Raw genomic sequence first — 23444 nt, 5'->3', positions numbered from 1 at the left:
CTCATTCCAATGAAATTAAGAATCCTTCAAATAATAAAAGAATTGAAGTCAGAAGTGAAGAAGAATATCCTAAGATTTTTAAGGCTAATGTAAATGTCTCTCTTTAGCAATAAACTACCCAGGATTTATTCTGAAGCAATCAATTCAGTATTCTATTGTGATGACTTTAATTGCTTGGATTTCTAAAATACTTCCCACTATTTAAAATTAATGTAAAAGACGACTGGGAATTGTATAAATACTTGTTTTGTTAATCATTTTATGTCTTCATGTTAACTTTATTAGATTTTGAAAAGCCCTATGCAGATTTCAAGCTTCCCCATCTATTACACTCCATCTCCCCTTTGGTGGACGCCAAATGAGGAATGCCCTCCATCCCCATCGCCTAGAATACCTCAAACTCCCTTCAAAGCACACTCCAGAGACTGCAGCCTGCATAAGATTCTTCCTAATCCCCTCAATTATCAAATATCATCACATGAGATATTTTTAAAGTACTCAACACAGTAGCTGGTACACAAGAGAGGCTTACTTGATGCTTATTCCCTTCCCTTCCCTTTATTGGAAGAAAAATCTTGGTTAATGAAGCAAGTTAACACAGAAATTAGGTTTTTAAAAAGGCTATTTATAACATACAAGGCATATGTGCTGTATGTGCCAGGCCCCGAGCTCAAGCTTTATATATATATATATATATATATATATATATATATATGTGTGTGTGTGTGTGTTATTTATATATATATATACTTTTAAAGATGAATTTTCATAAAAGGAGTGTAATGCCTGAGAAACTGAGGCAAAATAGAGATTAGAGAGTTTTTAATAATTTATTTAAAAGGGAGAGATTTACTGGGAAGAAATGGATTCATGGTTTGGTCCCAGGGCTGAATGAGACTATTGTCTCCAAGAATCCAGCATCCAGCTAGCATCCAGCAGCCAATTTGAGTTCCCAATGACATATTTATACACAGTAGCTAAACAAAGGGGGGGGAGAGAAGGGGGGGGGGTGTGGAGTCCAAACTCTGGTGAGTGGGAATCTCCAGGCAGAAACCATCAACTCGGCTCTGACAGGTTGGGGGGTAGGATTATAAATTCTAACAAACTGGGAGTTAAAGAAAGTGTCTGATTACAGACACAAAGTCTGGAGTTCCCCTTTCTGAGTTTACACAATGACAATTTATAACCTTAGAGCAAATAGCCCTGAGTTATATCAGTCTTCATGAACCAGAGGGGAGAGAGGTTTGCAAATAAGGAAACTGAGGCAGAACAATTAAGGAAACCAAAGCAAAACCAATTAGGGAAACTGAGGCAGAACAATTTAGGGAAACTGAGGCAGAACAATTTAGGGAAACTGAGGCAGAACCAATTTAGGGAAACTGAGGCAGGACAATAAAAAGAAAACTGTGGCACAACAGGAGAAGACAATCCTAATAGATTTATATTTCAAAAAGTGAATAAAAGTGCATGCAACTGCTCTTTGCTATGCTGGGACTGATATATTCTGCAGCTCCTTTTATGAGAAAGCTGTCATATATATCTGTGCAGCCCCTTTCCCACAGTATAGCTTGTGCAACCCTACAAGAGGGGGATGAAATTTCATGAATTAACTTGGCAATTGACAAAGTAACTCAGTATCTTCTTAATGTTCCCCGCCTCCATCGAAGTTATTTTGTATCTACTTGTGTATTTCTTCCTCTGTACGCATATGGTCTTTCCCCGGCAGATTAGAAGCTCCTTGAAGTAAAAATCTGTTTTCACTGCTTGCCTTTGCACCCACTAACTGAGCCCATCATCTTCGAGAACTGAAATCAGGAAGACCCAAATTTGAATCCTGCTCCGTGGTCTTCTAGAATTGGACCAGTAACAACGTTAGCCTTCTGCCGTTCTCTGAGGTGTGCAAAGGTCTGTTTTACAAACAACCCTGGGACCTTCTAGCTATTATCCACAGGGGAGGAAACTGAGGCAGGGAGAAGTTAAGTGACTTGGGCAGTTACACGACCAGCAAACTTCTGAGGTCTAATTTAAATTCAGATCCTGACTCCACGTTATTATTTACCGGAGTACCCAGGACTGTCGGCGTCAACTGAGAAAATATATGTGAAGAAGGGCTTTGCCCGGCTGGCGGGACAGACCTGGGGCTCCCGACCACCAGCCAGAGGCCCATCTCCGTGGGGCAGCTGCGGCTCCGGGCTGGGGAGATGCGCCTGAGAGCTTCCCCAGCGCCGCCCCCACCGTTGCCCCTGCAAGCTCCCCCGCTGCAGGGACCCCCGACAAAGGCCTTCCTCACCCCCGCTAAGCTGATGGGATGCGCGCAAACGCCCCCCAGACCGCGCTCTTCCCCCGCTGCTTCCCCGGCGGCTCCAGGTCTCCGGGAAACCGTTGTTTAAGATCTAGAAGAGGCGGGTGATACAGATAAGCTACATTTGACAGAGAAACTGAGACTCGGGGGAAGCTCCTGCCCCCCCTAAGTGCGGACTGTTCTGTGACCGTTTTGTTGGAACCCAGACCCCAGCACCTATTTAGGTGCCCAGTTAAGTGTGAGCCAGAAAGGATGGAGCGTCGTTACCCGCTGAGACCACCAGAGGGCGACGAGGGGCGACCGAAAGTAACCCCGCCCAAAGAACTTGAGAGCTCCCCAACCCCGGCGCAGCAGGGCGTCGGGGGCGGAGACAGACTTCCTCGCCGGGAGAAAACGAGGTACCCGGATGCAGAAAAGAGCAGCGGACGGGCGACGAGTAGGCGGGTCTTAAAGGAATGAGGCGAGAGTAGGCATCACGTGACGTAGACAAGTGGGCGGGAGGGACGCACGCTCCCCTCGCTCTGGTCTCCCAGGCGACGGAGGCACTTCGACCGCCTCACGTGATGCGGGGCTATCCGCCAATGGGGGAGCGCAGCGGAGAATTTCGAACGAGACTCCGGAAGCCGCCGAGTAAACGGAACCAACGGACCCGGCCGCAGCCGGAGCCGGCGCCGCTGGCGGGGGACGCCGGAGCTCGTAGGTCGAAGCGCGCCGCTGGCGGCGGGAGGGCGGCCGGGCGGGAGACGGGAGGACGGGCCGGGCCGCGAGGGGTGGCCCCGGGACTCGCCCGGCGGGAGCTGCGCCCTTGGGAATGCCGGGGCCGTTTTTCCCGGGAGAGGCCGCACGCAGGGCCGCGGGCTCCGATGAGGGCCCCGAAAGCCCGGACGGGCTCGCCTCCCGTCTCCGGGCCTTCACCCAGGCCCTGCCCCCCCACCTCTCCCTCCCCGCCTTTCTTCCGCTGTAGCTTCTCCGCGGATCCCCGCGTTATCTGGTCCCTTCTCTGGGGAGGGGGAGGGGCGCTCTTGCGTCTGTGTCCCGCCCCCAGCACGCGGCTCCCGCCCTCTGGCAGGACTTGGGGGGAGGGGGGACCTTAGAACCGAGCCTCCCACAAGCTGCTGGTGACCCTGGTCCCTCAGCCTCTGCTTCCCTCATCTCTAAAATGGGTGTATCCGTCAGCCTTGGCCTCGCAGAGCCTCGCGGCTTCAGTGAGAAGCGAGGTCATCGGCCTGATTCCAACGCACCAGAGGGAGAGTGTATATTGATACCCCGTAGAAATGCTGCTTGGAGCAGTCGCTGGGCTGACTCTGTAGGTAACGGGGAGCCCCGAAAAGCTCCCCGGGAGAGCGGCGTCAGGCACGCGCGTTGGGAGCAGGCTGGAGCGGGGGAGAAAGAGGGTCTGGGGGGGGTGGAGGGGTTCAGCTTGTGGAGCCCCCTCGGACGGGGGGAAGGCTCTCGCTTCCTTCGCAAACCCTGGGAGGACGCGGGGAGCCCGTCTCGGCGGGCCGCAGAGCAGCAGTTCTCGGAGTGATGTATCTGTGTGCGCTTTAATAACTAAAGGAAACGCTACATTTCGGTTAAAGATTAGTGAACCTAAAGATGGAGGCGATTTTCCTGTTTAAATTCGCATCCTGAGATCTAACCGCTGACTCCTGATTGAGGACTTCTGCTAAAGATGATGGTTTTATAGACTTTTGTTTTAAAAGGCAGGCATCCTTCCTTTGTCGTATTTCTGTGAAGGATGCCGCCTTTAAGTATGGATCATTCTCAGGGCTAACAGTGTACAGAATTCCTGGAGAGATGCAGCAACGGAGATGACTTGAGTCACTTCAGTCGGGAGGGACGTAAGATAGTGACCCTCTCCTAAATGAGAATAGACACCTGTCATAGAGTATTTTTTGTGTAGCCTCTAAAATGAAGTAATAGGCAGACTAAGGACTCTAAACGGCCTTTTTCGAATCACTTCTGTTCCTGGCTTGAAATGAGATTCAGAGTCAAGAGCTTGACCTGACTGTTCGACACACACCTTCTGTCATCACTTGCCCAAAGCGTAATTTTAGCTGATATGTGTAAACATGAGCCTATATACAAACAATTTTGGATGAAAAGGATAGAAATTATATATGCAAAGTAAGACGCAGTAGTTGTGTTTCCTTGGTAATGCCTGTTTATTTTGATGGCATTAAAACTTTTTGTGAACATGCTTGTAGACAGGGATTTGTTCTTTGTTCTGTGACTTCAATTTGTTGGAAGCTACATCAGGACAGGTCGGGTTCAATGTGTATACAAAAGGAATCCTCACCAGAATCTGCCCAATAAGTCCTGGTCATCCTCTGGATAATCGGTATTGTTTAGCCCAGACCCTCCATTTTTAATGTGTAAACAACCATGGTCAAGTAATTTATCAAGTAAGTAATATTGGCCAGCTCCTCCCACAGACGTGTTAGAATCCAGCCTCTGTCCATCCTGCCCAAGCTTGTGTTCTGCTTGCATAGCCTTGGCAAGTCCAAGATTACCAACATAGGCTTCTGTAAGGCATCTGAGTCTGATATTTTTCTGGTTAATATCTCTTAGAGACCAAACAAATTGGGGGCTTCTCCTGTGCAAGGTCTGCCAAGCTCACAGAGCCTGCATAAGATACAGCAGATAGTGGGCAACCATGCCAGGAAGACTTGGGTTTGGGTGTTCCTCTGATATACAGTGAATGCTTCTGTCCCAACTTAGTGTTCTCTAGGCTACTCTTCACAATTGTAATTGTAGAGAAGTTGTTGGCCTGCAATGACACCAGATAAATCACAGGTTCAATCCGTGAGGAATAATCTAATAGTAAATATTTCATTTGTAACTTTTCATTTTTATATTTTTAATGTAGCCAGTTGTCTTGCTCCTGATAAAGGTTTGTTTTCTTTTTCTTAGTAACATTTCTTTAAAAATAGATTTGGATATTCTACTATAAATCTTCCAGTGTAGCTTAAAATATTACCATGTATAGTTTAAGGTCTAATTGGACAAAAAGTAAAATAATCAAAGTCAGAAGAACTAGAGAAAGTGGGTGGAGATTCTGAGAAGGGAGTTGTAAAGAATTGGATTCAGAACATTGGAGCAAAGAAATTTGTTATGGAACATAGTGAAAACAAATCTGAGTTTTAAAGCGAAGAAACTGTAGGCATCATAGAAAGGAACGTAAGTTCTAGAATTTGCTTAGCAGAAGTCATTTCCCTCCCCAGAATCTTTTCAGTCAATGGCTCTCCATTTACTGTGGAGGGAAAGTCTGAGTGATCTTGGCTTTCATTTAAGGCCTTGCCTTCTATGATATGGCCTGAGCCTTGCTTTCAAACCATATTTCCTACCACTCCCTAACCTTCAATTCAATATTTGTCCCACAATCATATATTTGTTAGTAGAGGAAACCTTAGAGACCATTAGATCCAACTTGTTCATTTATAGTTGAGACCAAGGCATATCACTAAATAACAATACTGCACTCACTGAAATAACTAAATGAAAAATGACAACTCCTTCACTTAAGAAATTTAAAAACAAGGGGAAAAAAAAACAGATTAAAGTTGTTTGTTTCGAGAAATCAGATAACAAATAACCTCATAGAAAAAACCAAAGTAGTCTAAGAGATTCAAGGTGGGATAAGCACTCCCAGCAAGAGAGATCAGGAAAGGCATACTTTGGGTTGGTGGTATATGTCAATTAGAAGTGTTTTCTGTTAGATCCATCCATGAATGCCCAGGAGGAATTCATCTAATTTAGTCTGGTTAGTAGCATACCCAAAAGGAAAATATTGTGAAAGTAATATTAGAGCCAGATCATAAAGTTTCTTGAATGCCAGATCCAAGATTTTATTTCATTAAGTAGACCATCTAAACTGAACAGTTCACTGTTCCTCATACCTACCTGCACATCCTTTCTTTTAGGCTTAAGATATTAAACTCTTGAATGTAGTATATAACACAATGTTAATTTATAATTTTAGGTCAATATGACCTACTGGGATCCATTTCTATCTGAGTTTGGCACTTGCTTTAGGACTTGGCTTATGTTCCTTGCTTCCCCAATATCCTCAATTGTAAAAATCCAGCCTATCTCTTAAGAACCAATTTGCGACTTTTCCATAAAGCTTTTTTTTATTCCCTCAAACCAGATATGATCTCTTCCTCTAAAATTCCATAGCATTTTTTGTACCTCTATTATTAATAGCTTATATTTACATATAATGTAGAATTTGAAAATTTTTAATATCCTTTGTATAGTAATATTTGGTTTAACCCAGATATCCATGTAACTCTACCCCATCCCTCAGTGCAGATATACCTTTTCCTAGTAAAAAGCTTTGGAAACTTTGCACATCAATAAATATCTGATGAATAGAACTAAATTAAAAGGGGTTTGTTTTTGAGTTGAGTATATATATTTTTAGTACAGGTATAGCATACTCCGCAATTTGGGGGGACGGGGTTTGTAATTAACACAAAAGATTTGTCACTTTTTTTCTGTTAACATCATGTCTACTCTGCTATCTGTGGAGGTGATCCTGAATTCTTCAAGATTACCCCAACAGAATTTAAGCTTTGTCAGGTCTTAACATGCTTGCATGCACCAGAAAATGAACCCCAGAATAGACTGACTGTAATCCAAAAACCAGTCTAGCAAAGATCTGCTAAGGCAGTTGGAGTTAAATGATTTCCCCAGGGTCACACAGGTAGGAAGTGTCTGAGGTCATGGAGTAGCAATATTACTGTTAGCTTAGTAACAGGTAGACATTGAGCACAGGAGATACATATGTACACACATGTTCAGGTGTACACACACAGACATGTAGTACCTAGATTTGATGGTGCTCCTCACAGCAGTATCACAGAACGTCAAAAAAGGAGCTAGATCCCCAGGTCCCATGATGGGGGAGGCCAGTAGAACTGAATACCAGCAGTGTCAACATAACAAAAACTCAGTGAGAAAGCCTGGATAAGATAGACTCCTCATTTGGGAGTAAAAACCATGAGAAAGAAAGAAAAAAAAAAGATGAAAATGGTATATTTTGATCCACATTCAGTCGCCAAAGTTTTCTATCTGGATGTGGATGGCATTTTCTATCCCAAGTTCATTGGAATTTCCTTGAATCACTGCATTTTTTTTTAGAAGAACCAAGTCCATCACATTTGATCATCTCATAATTCTGTTGTTATTGTATAGTATTCTCTTGGTTCTGCTCAAAACTTTAAAATGTTAACAAACAAGGAAAGTGCTTTAGGAATCTTTAAGTGGAAAACCCATCTTTTAGAAATCTCTTCATTACTTAAACATGTTCCATAGATTGCTTGACCAGAATGACATTAGAAATGGTACATTGAAATTGAGAGAGCTGCAAAGTCTAAACTACGCACATTGATTGGATAATCATATATAAGTAGATTGCCAAATCTCCAGACATAACGTATATTGTCTTATTTCTTTACATAGCTTATTTCATAACAAATGGATTATTGCTTGAAATGATTCACTTAAATAGTTTTTCCCCCTATGAAATCTTTAGGGAGAAGATGTCGAAGGAAAAATGCCTTAAAAGATCCATTCAGGATAGTCTGGAAGATATAAAGGAACGGATGAAAGAGAAAAGAAATAAGCGATTGGCACAAATTGGCAAACCCAAACCTATACTGACTGCAAAGTGCAAGATTCTCAGTAAGAGGCTTTCATATTTATTTTCTTTTAGCATCATTCACTAAATTTGCATTTAATAATTAATGAGGTATTGACTTTTTCTTTTAGCCAATCCATCTACACAGTTGAAAAGTTACCAGGAAAACAACAGAGCTCTAGCTTTAGCTCTAGAAAATGAAAGATCCAAAGTGAGGGATGCCCATGACACCATCCTACATTTGAAGAAAGAATGCCAATACCTAAACCTTCAGCTATTTGTAGTAAGAAGACAGCTGACTAAGCAAGCAGAAGATTCTTCTCAGGTATTTTCATTGCAAAAAAAAAAAAAAAAAGATATTTTCCCAAGAGAGAATTTTAAAGCCCTTAAATTAACTTTTTTTTTTTTTTTATCTATTACTAATCTAGCTCACTTAACAGCAAGTAACTTTTTCCTATTATCTTGTTCAGTCTAAACCTCTGGTCCACTTCCAAACTTAATCATGTCTTGTACACAGCTTTGATATAGGGTTGATGCTTGTGCTTTTCTAATTGGTTTTCCTTCAGGCCTAACTCCATGAGTTACCTTCTCCATGAAGCCTCTTTCTTGATTCATGTTCTTTCACTTTTCTTTTTCCTTGCACTTGCTCATGTACCTATTGTGTTTCTTCAATAAAGTATAACTCCCTGAGGGCTAATTTTAGTTTTTGTCTTTTTGTCTCCAGTACCTTGCACATACACTGGAAGCTTTGGTACCTGTTTGTTTTTGAAGCAAATAGCAAATTGAACATTTGACTTTATGCATTGCTGATCATTTAGCAAATTGAACTGAATGACAGAGACAAGTTGCTGAGCTGAGAGAGTAATTATATTTAAGCTGGCTCTAAAAATACAACAGGTAAATTATAGTAGGTCAGAAGACTCAATCACCTTTTCAGTTTCATTTTGCAGCAGGAATTTATAAAGACTGATATTCAAGTTATCAGGACAATCATTTTAACCATCTTGCCCCAATTATTTTGTCTGATTCTGTTTCATATGTGTACAGATGTGACAGGAACCAGTACTCTCTTTGAGTTTTAGCAGATTAATTTGGGGAAAGACCTGATGCCTGAGGGTCTTTTGATATCAACAACCAATTTTCCCCTCAGCATTTTGACTATTGTTATTTTAAGGGAATCAAGTTTATTGATAGTGTGGATATTTATGGCTAACAGCATTTATTTCTACAAACCTGGTGTCGGTATAATTTAAGCCAGGAATAGAAGTAGCAAGTTGTATTAGTGGAGACCAGGAAGTTGCATATAATAGTTAATTTTCACTTTTTCATCTGCCTTCTATATATTATTTCTTATAAATTTAAAATCCCATATTGGCTGTTCTGCTTTCCTTTGACTCGGCATCCTTCTGAACAGTTTTCTTATGTCATGAGTGGTTGATTATATAGGGAAAAGAAAATATTTTTTGTTAGCCAAGGGAAAAAAAAACTATTGAAAAAAACCGTCTAGTAGAGCCAAATGAAAATAAGTTAAGACTATCCCCATAAATCTACTCATGTCACTTCTCTGCTCAAAAAGTTTCTGTGGCTTCCTGTTGCTTGCCAATGTAGTCAAACTTTTGCCCATTTTTCAAGGCCCTTCACAGCCTTGAGCCACTTGACCTAGCCTAATCGTATTGTTTTCTTTCATTCTCTCCATTCTAACTAAAGTGGGCTCTCTGCCTCAAAATATGCCCTGAGCTTTCCTGACTTTGTGTCTCTTTCTTATGTAATTTCATATGTCTGAAATGTCCTTATTTACTCATGTATTTGCCACATATCCTTTAAAGTCCTTTTCAGACATTACTTTCTTGATCCTTTTGCTCTTTCAGAATCTTCTTTTTTGTATTTTCTCTAGCATTCTTTTGTTTCTAATTCTCTGGTACACTTTATGTTGTATTTTATAATTATTTGTGCTTAGTTTTTCTCCCTTTGTTGATCCCCATCTTCACTAACCAACCCTACATTAAATTAAGCTCTATAAGGATAGGCCCATGGTATATAGAAATTTTATTTAACATTCTGTACTTAATGTCTTACTGATAATACTTTCGACTCCTGTCTCTTCCATTCCCTAGCCCTCTCCCAAAATAGGTTTTGTAGTTGACAGAATTTAAGAATTCATTGTAACATAACATAAACATTTTTCCTTTTTCCTCAATCAGGCTAAACTGTCAACTTTGAGAGGCATTATTTGTAAGGTCACTCAAAAATTGCTAGAGACAGCTGACCTTCTTACCCCAGCTCAAGCTTTGTGTTCTACAGCTCTTGTAAGTTCATTCAGTAGTCTTTCTTTTTTTCTTTTAAGACATTTATTTTGATCGGTATTTATAGAACACCTGTAAAATATATAATATTGTTTCTGAGATTCTGTTCCTTTTTTTTTTTTTTTTTTTTTTTTTTTTTTTAAAATTTTTTTTTTTTCTTTTTGTTCTATCACTCCAGGACAATTTTTTTTTTTTTTTTTGAGTTTTTGTTTTTTTTTTTTTTTTTTTTTTTTTTTTTTTTTTTTTTTTTAATGTGTATTAATAAAGGTACTTAGAAAAGGAAATACCTCAACAGGTACTCTAAACCTTCTCATCTTTTCTGAAATCCCTCCCACCCCCCACCCCCACTCAGCAGATGACCTTCCTTCCTATTTTCCTAAGTTACTCTTTTCCACATATCAATACCTGTATATACATCTCCACTCCTCATCTCCTTTGATTTATTTTCCAAAGAAAATAGATCACTTCTTATCAGGTCTAACTATTCTGACTTTAATTCCATTTCTTTTAGGTATTCTGAAGGACTGCCTTTTTTTTACTTTATATTCTCCCTTTATTCTCTCCCTTTCATTTTCTCCCTTTGCTCTTCTTTGCAGCCTATGACATTACAAGTCTCCCCATTCTTAAAAATGTTCAGTTGATAACTTCTGCTCGTAAATTGCCATCCTACTGCAATTTTTTTCCTTTCCTGTCAAATTTCTAGAAAGCATTTTCCATTTATACGTCTCATGATTGATTCAGCTGTTGTATTGAAACTACAAGGTTACTTACCAGTGACTTCTGAATTCAAGCAGTCGTCCTGCTTGTTTCCTTCTGAATTTTCTTCTGTTCCCTTCTTCAATGAGCTCCTAATTCTTTCTTTTTCTTCTTTTTTTGGAGGGCAACACTATCACTTATTTCCCTCACCTCGCCAAATTCCATCCCATGAGAAAACCTTATTTATAACAAATGGACACAGTTAAAGAGAATAAGTGATCTTGGAATGAGTCCTTTTCCTCTTTTGCCTCTTTGTTGTTATTGACACTATTGACCAACCCTTTGATCATGGAGCTTCTTCTTCTTTGGCTTTTGTGCCACAATTTGGTTCCTGGTCTTGCTCCCAAGCATGGGAGACCCTCGGGCTTCCCTCTCAGGCCTTCTTTACTTGTCTCTCCACATTCTGGCTGGTGGCAATTTTATCAGTTCCCAATCATCATCTCTACACTGATGATTCCATATGTTTTTGTCCAAAGGGTTATATTTTCTCCTCTTCTCAAGTTACCTGTTTCTGTTGAGGCCATTGCCATTTTTCTAAACATACCAAAGTTCACATCATGTGTCTTAAAGATAGGTGAAATTGAATGAGACATGGAAACTATATGGATTTGTTCTCTTAACTGTATCCATTTGTTATAAATAAGGTTTTGTCAGGGGATGGGATTTGGTGGGGTGAGAGAAACAAGTGATAGTGTTGCCCTCCAAAAAAAGAAGAAAAAGAAAGAATTAGGAGCTCATTGAAGAAGAGAACAGAAGAAAATTCAGAAGGAAACAAGCAGGACAACTTTGAAAGTAGCATGTTGAATTATATAACTTTTTTTAATTTTAAAAATAAGCAGTATATAATAGAAATTCATGGTTTCACATAGAATTAATTTGTCCTCTTCTGCTATATATATATATATATATATTCTCTCTTTTAGTGTTAAGTTTAATATTAAGGGGGAGGGGGGGCCAGCTAAGTGGTATACTGGATAAAGCACCAACCCTGAAGTCAGGAAGCCCTGAGCTCAAATACGGTCTCACATACTTAACACTTTCTAGCTGTGTGATCCTGGGTGAGTTAAAGTTAGTTAACCCCAATTGCCTCAGCAAAACAAACAAAAAGAAAGAAATTACTTTTCTTTGGTCTTCCCAAGGTTCCTTTGGCGGGGGGGGGGAATGGGGGAGAGAGCATTGAATCATTGTCCTCTATTTTCTCTAAAGTTTCAGTGAGTTTCAGCCACAAAGATTTTATTTAGAAAAGCTTATTAGTAAATGGAGACATTTACAAAAAGTAGTAAACGTTCCCTGTTTTATGGTCCAACTTTTTGATAGTCATTCCTAAATGACTAGAAATTAATCAGCAAATGTTGTTGTGTATTGAATAAACTTTGTTGGAATTTTTAAGGGGAAAAAATGTTCATGAGAAATATTTTTCCTGCCTTTTTTTTTTTTTTTTTTTTTTTTTTGTGAAACCACTGATATGCTTCTAATTGTAGCATCGACAAAAAAAAAAAAGATTAAAACACTTGTTAATCCATTTTATTACATTTTTTTCTTTTTGGCCAATGTTTCAGTGTAATTTTAGAATTATTCATAAATTATACCAACTATTCCTTTTTCATTTTATTTATTTACTATCAATAATAGTGACGATGAACAAAACTTTCATAAAGTAGTTACAAGAATAGTAAAGGAATTGTACTTTTCAAAAAAACTTGACTTTAAACTTTAGAAAACCAGCAGCAGGATGAGTGTATCATCATCTTCACTGTTCTTGTAGTGTCATTTTAATCTGAATATAGGCTAGCTTCCTAAAATAACATCTTTTTGAAGAAAAAAATATGTAAGTACATAATGGAAAGTTATTCCCTTCCATTCTCCTATTTTGGAGATGGACTATTTAGACCTTCAGAACTGGAATAGGAATAGGATTTTTGTAGCTAAAAACTGAGTCTACATAAATGGGTCACCCTTACTTGCCTTGTCTTGTATAATTTGAATTGATAAAGTTTATTAATTGATAAAGATTAATCCTTCTAAATGAATATTTCCACATTAATGAATATCTTTCATACATATTAACAGAACCAGAGAATATGTACCTCAGAAACCAAGGAATGCTACAATGAAGATATCTCCAGTGACTCAGCAGTAAATTATTCACCGTTAGTATAAAAGTTTTTCAAAACTATTAACAAATGCACCTCTCAAATTCCTTTGTAGGATTGGCATTCTATTCTCTAAAATCATGTTTTTTATACATACTTTACAGATCAAGAGTTATATTGAAGTAATTATTCTAATGCCATTTTTTTTCCTTGGGGTATAAATTGTCTAGTTTATAGAAGAAATATTACACTTCAGTTCTCAGATAACCATGTAATTAGTGCTATATTTTGGGGCTGGACAGTTTTAAAATGTATTCCCATCTCCTAACTATTTTCTGCCATTCTCTTTACTTAATGTATCATTTTAAAGCAATCTAATTTAAGAGCAACAAAGCATGCAGATGAATGTAAAGAATGAAGTTGAGTTAGGGTTGTATTTATGAGATGGTTTATTATTTGATTGACATAAAACTATTCTTGTGGGTGATGAAAATCTATATTTAAATACTGATTTTTATGGCTTAAAAAGGTCCACAAGATAGAATATCATACTAAATTTAATTGGAAATTACAAATATTAATGATCAGATATGTGAAGAAAATCATATTTTGTGGATCAAAAATGAAAGGCTTGCATTCATTTTGAAATGAAATATGTTCTCTTTTGATATACTGAATATACAATATAATTCAGACTGTACTATTTCAGAATTTGATCATTGTATACAAGTTTTATCTTTAAACCAACTATGAAGAGTTTACTGAGAAAAGTATAAGTTAAATCACATCATTTTAAAATGAGGAAAATCAGACTGCAAGAGATCACATGAGTAGTCAGGAGAATTTGGAGCCCAATCCTCTTTTCTCTTATTCCTGACTTTAAAAAAAAAAAAAAAAAAGTGTATATTCTTGCCAGATCAAGGACCATTTATCTGGATTGTTCCATGTAGAATCTAGAACTGCAAAGGGATCTCCAATCACCCAGCCTAATTCCCTTCACAGTACTTATAGGCAAACTGAAGCTGAGAGCTGATTGGTCTGAGCTCTCATACTAAGTAAGGAAAGTTGAGATTCAACCTCAGCTCTTCTCATCCATTCCAATATGTCACCAAATAAGGACAGACTACCTCAGGCAGCAAAGTTCAGACCTAGGTCCTGTTCATTGACAATCTTTTCTCTTTCCTCCCCAGCCCCATTCTCACACACACACACACACACATATACAAGAATGAGAAGTTAGCCTTCAGGTGATTGCTATTTTTTAAAAATTGTTTGTAAATAGTCTCTGGCTAAAGAACTTTTGTAGAGTTGGGAGATGGTACCTAAAAAAAACTAATAATAATTGGGAAAATGTTGAAATTATTATTACAATAGGATTAATGAATAAATTGTAGCTGTTATTCATAGGCAACTTCCAAGATCTGTACCTGTTCTGGATGCTGACCTTCCAGGAAAAAATGAATCATTTCAAATAGAAGGTAATTACCACTTCACCAGTACGCACTGCTCATAGACTATCATTAACTTTCTGTTACTTTTAGAATAACGTCTAAAGTCTTTAGCTTAACATTCAAGGCCCTTTACCATTTGGGCCCAGTCCATGTTTCCATCCTTAACTTCATATTCCCTAAAACAGATCTAGACCTGGCTCATTCCTGCTTCTTCATCTTTGTTCATGTGATTCTTCTTGCCTCAGATGCCTGCCTTCCTTCTTCCGTGCCCTCGACTGTGCTCAGGGACCTCTCCCTCCTTTGAATTTCTATAGCATTTAATACCTATCCTCCTCATTTGATGTTTAAACAAAAGTGCTGGTTTTTCACATGCCTTTTCAGTAAAATTGTATGTTCCCCAAACAGTTCTTATCTTCACTTTTTGTGTTTCCTCTAGCTGCTTTTCTTATGTTATGCAAGTAGATGTTGCTTAATTTTTTGTTGGCTGATGTATTAATCAGTTCAACTAGATTCATTTTCTTGATTTTCTTTAAGTCAGAGGAATATAATAGACCTTTGGAGAATTTTACCAGGGGCCAGACAACATCTTTTCACTAGACAGAGTCACGTAATAAGTTTACCAAGACATTTCCTAAAACAGATACTTTTGCTTGCAACCTATTGTGAGTGTAGAAAACAACTTTCTGATCCTGACATGTCTAAGAACAATGTATTAGGTAGGGGGGATGGGGGTGGGGGGAGGAGAACCTTTTAAATTAATTTATCTATTAAATCCTTAGGAGAAAGCTCTCCTGTTTGTCAAGACACACTGGGGCTTAATATTGAGACTTCTTCTCCAAATGAAGAGGAGAAGCCACCAAACAGTGTCTTACCAAGAAGTGTGTCTGTTCGGCGCTGCAGTGTACGGAAAACACACACTGACATATGTCACCTTGAAACCTTAGACCATTTAGAAATTGATAATATGGCAAAGGAATTTTGTAAACTGGACAGCCTTGAATCTGAGGAAAATCCAGTAAACAATCTTGTCACTGATAAGCTAGACCAAAATATCTGTCAGTGGAACAAGAACCAAATTAATTTATCCCCAGCACTCCTTGAGCCAGATGTTCTTACTGAAACAGAATGTGTGGTGATGGAACCTGAAGTGAAACAAACTGAAATAAAAAGCAAAAACACACAACGAGGAAAAAGAGAACAGAAAGGAAAATCCGGTGGGATGCAGAAATCCAAGTGTGCATCAAAGGGCAGAAAGAGCAAAAGTGTAGGTAATAAAGCTCTTTCCAAGGAAAAAGTAGATGAGTCTATTGACTCCAGCGATGCCTACAATTTTAATTTTGAAGAACGTGTTCACATCACTCCTTTCCGTCAAAAGAAAGTGATTGATGATTGTGAGCAAGAAGAAATCAGCATTCAGTCTGAAATGAACAGCTCTGAATCAAGTATTTCAGAACGAGATTCTGGTGAACTCTATGTACCTTTTAAACAAAAATCCAAATACATGCAAAATCTGGACTCTTTTTTAAGTCCAGTCCAAATGAGACCCCGGTCCAAAAGGGTGCTCTTAGAGCAGAAGAAATGTATGGCTGAAACCAACCCTGAGAGCTCTGTACGAGCGGACACCAGCCACTGCATCAGTAAGTGAACCGTTTGTTTGTCGGCAACTTTGATGTTGATGGTAAATGATAGCTCGGTGCTGATATGTTCACCATATGTTTCTCTGGGGGAGGTTGGACAATCACCGTCTGTCTCTGGAGGGGGCTGTGAGGCTGATAATGTTGTGGGAAAACCATTCCTGTCTGTCTTTATCCCACTTAAGGCTGGCCTTTAAATGTGATCCCAGGCATATTGCAGATGCCCTATTAGTGACGACCACAGAAGCAAAAAATAAAAAGTTTGATGAAGAGATAAAATTGGGCCAAAATCAAAGAATTTGTATATATTGTAAAAAAAGAAAATTGTAAGGTCTATAAATGATGGATTGCAAACATAATTCAACCTGTTGAGTTGTTACATGTAAACATTAATGCTTCATCACTTCAAGTGACTTGATAATCTTTATGGATCAACCACCTATTCTCACATTTCCCATACTGTCTTCTACTCATCATATTTTCAGAAAATTATCTCACGTTTATATTTTAAGAAGATGAAAGTCATCTTGTAGGAGGCCCATCAGTTTGTTTGGCCCCAAAATCTGAGCCTGGAAATAGAAAGGAACTCTGTAAAGTCCACTACTTGAATTACTTACTGTCCCTCTTCAATGCAGTGTTCCTTGTCAGGTGACCTTTCCTCAAAGAGGCTAATGACAGGAAGTGTGGAACCAAACCTCTTGGCAGTTCATCCCAGCTAGAGAATGCTCTAATCAGATGTTCCTTTTTGTAGCTCCCACCTTTTTAGGCCTCAGTCTACCTGGCAAAACCTGGCAGTGCTCATGGTCTCTCAGTCTCCCAGCTCCACTTGCTTCTCCCAGGTAACACTAGGTCATCATTTCCTCCCTCTCCATGTTTTCTTGATTCCTCCTCCAGTTTATTAATAGCCATCACTAAGCAGAGCACTCAGACTTAGTAGAGAGTCAATACAAGTTTATCAGGCATTTGCTATGGGCCAAGCGGTGTCACTCAGGGCAGGAAATATAAAGAAAGGCACAGTATTCCATATTTGGCCCAATAGGAGGCCACTGTCCTTGTGGACACAAGATGCCTCCTGCAGACACATTAGGCTTCTATGATTGTAACAGTACTGACTTCTTTGGAACTTTAGCCAGAAGCTTCTATAATCCTAATTCTAACCCCTCGATGACATATTGTACTCATTATTGTATGTGATACTGTGCTGTGCATCTGTCTATGTCACTATGGGACTTTTTTTCCCCCCAAGGCTTCAAGGTTTAGTAATATGAACTCTTGAGTGTTGCTTACTCTTGTCTTAACCATTCCCTCACTTATTTTGCTCATCAGTCCTTTGTTAATTAAGTTTCACAGAGGCAGCTATCTAACCATTTCTCTAATCCTGAAATTCGGTTTGGGGTTTCGTTTTGTTTTTTAAATTAAATTACATAACTGACATTATTCCTCCTATATTTCATTTTATCATTTCCAATATGTTGATATCTCTTTTGAATATTAACTCTACCATTCAATGAACTAGGTGCTCCTCCTGGATTCGTTTCATCTGCAGACATGAGAGGCATGCTATCTATACTTAAGTCCAGGTCATTAAGTAGAACAGGACCAAGAATAAATCCCAAGCACACTCTGGAAACCACCTCTATTGGATTTTGCTTTTTTAGATCTAATTATGGGTCCATACTGGCCTGGCTCCCAATCTCTCTTAATTGTACTATGATCCATCTTTGCCCTTGAGCATTCATTAAATGACTTTGTCCTGTGACATGCTGAAAATAGGAATGCTTGCTGCACCAGACTCATAAATGAGATTAGTCTGACATGCTCATCTTGATTATTTTCTTTACTTGCAGTTACTGGTTCTTTTCTCAGTGTTTGCAAATTACCCCTTTCTTGATATGTTTTAGAATTGAGCCAGAAATCGAAGGCATACTTAAGACTCTGAAGTGGTGGAATAGACCCACTTTTCTTTTTTGAAGACTTGAGAGGATTGCTTTTCTCCAGGCAGGTATTGCCTGTCCCAGATTCCAGAACTAAGGTCACTGGCAGCGAAAACCTGTGAAAGATCATCCAGCTTAAACCATTTATTTTTGCATGTAACTGAGATGTGATGAATTAAGTGAATTGTCCCAGGTCACAAAAATTACATGACCAAGGTTCTGATCCACACGATGCCATGGTTATCCTGGAGCGTCATCCTTTCTATACCACTGTCATCACGGGACCTTCCCCTCCATTCCCCCCAAGGTTTCAAGATATAGAAACATGAATTCTTTTGAGTGCTGCTTCTTGTCTTACCATCTCACTGATCTAGCCTATCAGTTCTCTGTTAATTACATTTAATTGATCCTTTACATTCTAAAGATCTTCCTTAGTTGAGAAAGCTGAAGTAATAAAATTGTATATTTCTGCCTTCTCATTGTCAAAAGAACATCCTATTTAGGATAGCAAGACAAAAATGAATTTCTGACATCTGCTGGAGGACGGCCTACAGTACATCCATGAGGAATTTAATGTAGTGAAGGAAATGGGACTTTACAAAAGAGATATCAGATAAAGTGCTCTAGAAATATAATTTATTATCCTTGTGAAGCCATTTTTTCTTTCAATAGGAACCTATGATTTTATCAGCCTAAGTAATCCTGGTATGGAAAATCCCTCCAATGAGACAAATTAATTACTTACCTCCTATAGCTTCAGGAAGCTACCTGCTCAGGGCGCTGAGAGACAAAGTGAATTTCCTTGAACTTTCTCTTTCTTATTCCAAAGCTGTCCTGTTCTCTGCTTTGTCAAGCTTCCCTTTAGCTCATTTATAGCTTAAGTTAAAATGGTATACACAAAAGTAAGCACTATCAACCAGGGCCAAATATAATAGGAATATTCCTTGAGTTGTATAGACACTATAGCTGACAATTTTAGTGTTTCAAGGCTTAAAAAACATTTAACTTATCTCATTTGAATGTCATAACAACTCTGGGAGATTTAGTGGAAGTATTGTATATCATCACCATTTTTCAATGAGAAAATTGAGATTTCAAGAAGTTAAAGGGATATACCACATGCACTTCTACTGCCGGCTATCAGTAATGATTACAGTGATGGCAAGTTGCTCTTTTTTCATTTATTTCTCCTCCCAGTTTAATCTAAAAATGTTTTGAAAATTTTCTACTCATTGGGTCTCAGGCCAAGTTTTCTACACACTTCCCCACCACTACTTTTTATAGTTTTGTGAAGCGGCATTTTTAAACTTTCACCCTCATCTCTATAATGTTTTATTATTCAATTATATATATTCAGCCTCTGTTGCCAGGGGCTTCTCTGTTACTTCTCTGGCCCAGGCAGGAGATCAGTTGTTTTTGATCAAGATGTTTTCTAGATTCTTCTGGTCTCCTTTTTATAGCAACTGACAAAGTTTATATATGAGATAGCAAGGAGGAATGGATAGAGAGTCATCCTTTAGGTCAGGAACCCCCAAGTTTATGTCTCACATTTGCCATGTACGTGGGCATTGGTAGGAAAGTTACTGAGCCTTTCCACACCCTTGGCCATGTCCCAAAGACCACTAGGTGCCAAGCAATCATAGCCAATCCTCACACAGGAGCACCTAACACCAATGGATTGCAGCCCAGGACCAAAAAGATCATTTTAGGAAAAATGACTCCTGTTTTTCGGAGTAAGCTGACTTCTTTAGGCTTTGTTGAGTCCATTTGGATTGCACGGAAATTTCTTCTTCCGTTAAACATTTCTGTGCATTTAAGGTTGATTTTTGACTTGCTCCAACTTAATGGCGCAAACTTCCCTTCACCCCATCTTTTTTCTTTCCCTTCTGGCTGATGGTTCTAACCAAGGCCAGCCTCACTCCCCTGGGTTTTCTATTACTCTTCTTTCCATATCTTCCTCAGACTTGGGCACTGTCATTCATCCCTTTTCTCTCTCAAATCTTTGGTCTCTTCCTTGGTTCCCTCTTTATTCAGTTGTATTCTCAGAGTTTGTCTTATATGTATCAAAAGTTGCATTAGGTAAACATTCTGATTTCTCTAAGCTTAGGTTGCATAATTAAAAGCAATTTTAAGCTTTTTACTCTTTCTGGCTTACGCTTCAATGAATGTTCTTTCCATAGGTTCACCTTCTGAAACTCAACAATCATTTCATCTCAGCTTGAAGGATGTCACCAATATCCATCAGACTTCTGGTGCAAAAAGCAGAAAACATTCCATGCCATTCAGCAAGAGTGAAGAAAGTTCTGCTTTGCCCCTGCGTAAGCGCAGGTGTACCCTCAGTGTCAATTATAAGGAACCTGCACTTGCCACGTATGTTAGAATGGGTTTTTGGTGGGGTGGTGCAGAGGGTTGTGGATGTCGGGACAGAACATATGTGTGATTTAATTCACCTGTGATTCTGACTTGAATTACAAAAGTAATATGTGAATTTTAGGATTATTTCTAACATCTTACTTTACTTTCATAGAAAATTGAGAAGAGGAGACCCATTTACAGATGTATGTTTTTTGAATTCTCCAATTTTCAAGCAGAAAAAGGACTCTAAACAACGCAGATCTTCAAAGAAGCATTCTTTGTCCAAATACGATGAAGCTTTTGTTGGATGTCGTTGAAATTCATCTTATACTCTCTTGCTTGAAAAGAATTGATGGTGTTATTGGGCCAAGAGTAGGCAGAAGCATTGATGTGAAAAGTTCTGTTTTTAAAGCACTATTGTGTTTTAAAAACGTATCTTCAAACATTTGACATTAGTTTTTTTTTGTTGTTTCCTACTGTAGATGAATAACTTGTCTTACCTTAAAAGCTTAAATGTATTATACTACGTAAAGCCCCTAGTTTTAATGAAAATTATATTTCCTATAGTAATTGTAGAGAAAATTGTGATGGTTAATTAGACAAACTAAAATCTTTAAATTAGTAAACTTCACACATTTCTGTTCTCCCCATATATGGGGGATCATAACTGTGAAATGTCTTAAAAGACAAGTAAAGAATCATTCAAAATTAATTATTCATTTTCATTATCTGCTAACAATAATATTTCTGGTCACTTTGTATGATTCAGTTTGACTTTTTGTAGCCTTGTATATATCTTCTTAAATTTAAGAAATCTGTTATACCAGAAATAATAAAAGTTTTGTAAGCTAGTACTGTGATAATTGTCTTCTCTTAAAGTATGTTTTCTTTTTTATTAAGCAGAGTACAGAATTTCATGACTGGAGCAGTTGTCTTGGAGCTTTAATGTGTAGGATCTCTTACTAGCGAATCAAAGCCACAAAAGAATAAATGACTACTTATCTGGACAAACTCAAAGGAATGTCCCTTCACTTTTGGTTTTATACTATAGGGCTGGCCAAAGCAGCTTCCTTCATTTTCACCAGGCATTGACCCAAATTTTACCTTATCAATTTGCTTCAATACAAATAAGAAAATTTTGTTAACAAAATAGAACACTGGCTAAACAAGCATTTACCTTTTCCCATTTGCTATCTCAGTAGTTCCTTAAAAACATAAGTAAAATGAAGGCACAAGGATGTGTCATGAAATCCTTCCAATGTGATTAAAAGAGAGAATAAAGCCTATTTGTGCCTATCTTCTGCTGCTCTGTTAAAAGTAAGAAAAATTTAACTAAAGAAATGTCTCTGGGTTCACCATTGCAAGTTGCCTTATTACATGAGGCATATACTTTACAAAACTGGGATTTCATTGATGTAAATGTTCCTCCATCAGTGGAGTGTAGGATGTTTTCAGGGAAAACTAGTATCCTTCAGTGAGTTAGGAAGGTGTCTACTCCAAGCTTATGAAGACTTCCCTTGGAATGGGCAAATGAGAGCAGTTTGTTCCAGTGGCCCTGAATGCAACTGAAAAGGGGCACTTAGAGCCCAATAATTCAGAAATGCCAAGTTCATGCACCATATCCTGAGCCATGAGGGGTCGTTTGGATTTTGTCTTGCCACTGGACTTCCGTAACTCTGGAAAGGAGGGAAGCCAACTTTGCCCTTCTCTTCTTCACTAACCCAATTTATGCTCAAGTCAAAAGACATCACCCATACCATTGTGTCATTTCTACCTCGAATTCCTCTAGTGACAGGAAGTGATGAAGAGGCAGGTGCAGATACACTGGGAGCTGTGGCCACAATGGTGTACACAGGCAGTCTGGGATATGGGGCCATCTCACTCGACTGCAACGACAGCAGAATTTGACAACCCCTCAGTTTCTAATCCATCTTTTTGAAGACTTGCCCTATTCGCCACCTGCTATACAGAAGGGACTAGAAAAGGACCCTAAAATTATTTGCTTCACCCAACCCTAAACTGCCTCCAATGGCAGACAGGGATCCATCCCATCCTGAGGTCAAAACAAAGCACAAAATGAATCCAGCAGATCTCAAAGGTAACTCCTATTGCTAGACAACTCAGCAGTTACTGAATCCAAATAGCCCTGAGTGAAATAAGGCTCCAGTAAATGAAGGCCAGCAGCCAAATGCAGTTTTCTGGAGTGGCTGCAGTGAGCAGGATTGCTGTGAAGCCAGCATAGTCTTTATAATCAAAACTGATGTATGCCTGCCAGAAGGAGTAAAGGGTAGGATCATGATACAATTGTCGCTTGCAGGAAAGCACCATGTTCAAACGATTGTCTTTACCTCCCACTGTGACAAACTGATGAGTTCAAAGAAAAATTTTATCCTCATAATCAGTGTGCCAAAAAAGAACAGGTTTATAATTCTGGGTGACTTGGGAGTAGTCACACCCCAGACATGGTAAGAAGTTCATGGAAGGAATGGCATTGAAAACAGCAATGGTGACTTGAAGATTCATGCATCTTGTAACTTAATCATCAGTACTGTCTTCCATTTACCTAAATGCAATAAAACCTCAAGGATGCAAAACAATATTGTCATTTAATAAAGTATGTCATTGTAAGAGGATAAAAGATGTAAAAGTTATGAAGAAGATAATATGGCGCCGAGATGATAAGTTGGACTGACTAGAGATACTGTTCAAGCTGAACATTCACATTTGACAAAAGTGATGATCCCAAGGCAAGAAGACTTAAATGGCAACAGATTAGAACACTTCTGAGTGTGAACATTTTGTTGCTAACTTGGAGGGAAAATTGAGCCAACACATGGTTGGCAATGGTGGAGCAGAAAAGAAGTGGGCATTTTTCAGACTGGTGACTAGGACTGCATTTATTCATCTGGGCCAGAGCACTAGGTGGCATCAAGATTGTTTCAACAAAAAGGATTGAGAAATTAAAAGCTGGT

General features: G+C 38.9%; 1 protein-coding gene across 4 annotated transcripts; it reads left to right on the top strand.

Moving 5' to 3' along the window:
- The first annotated feature begins 2288 nt into the window (after window positions 1–2288).
- Window positions 2289–21319, top strand: SGO1 (shugoshin 1). 4 transcript variants are annotated; one of them, XM_012551364.3, is made up of 9 exons: window positions 2289–2998; window positions 7842–7990; window positions 8078–8271; window positions 10148–10252; window positions 13076–13155; window positions 14506–14576; window positions 15329–16186; window positions 20298–20487; window positions 20645–21319. In XM_012551364.3, the coding sequence occupies exons 2-9, from the start codon at window positions 7849–7851 to the stop codon at window positions 20787–20789; spliced, it is 1785 nt and encodes a 594-aa protein (XP_012406818.1). In that variant the 5' UTR covers window positions 2289–2998; window positions 7842–7848; the 3' UTR covers window positions 20790–21319. The 4 variants fall into 4 exon arrangements, with proteins under 4 accessions (XP_012406818.1, XP_031796200.1, XP_031796199.1 ...); XM_031940339.1 differs by lacking the exon at window positions 2289–2998 and adding an exon at window positions 3050–3608; XM_031940340.1 differs by lacking the exons at window positions 2289–2998; window positions 10148–10252 and adding an exon at window positions 3048–3608.
- The last annotated feature ends 2125 nt before the right edge of the window (window positions 21320–23444 follow it).

This window comes from Sarcophilus harrisii, chromosome 5, assembly GCF_902635505.1.
Source record: "Sarcophilus harrisii chromosome 5, mSarHar1.11, whole genome shotgun sequence".
Classification (NCBI taxonomy): Eukaryota; Metazoa; Chordata; class Mammalia; order Dasyuromorphia; family Dasyuridae; genus Sarcophilus; species Sarcophilus harrisii.
This window is presented reverse-complemented; position numbering and strand designations above follow the sequence as displayed.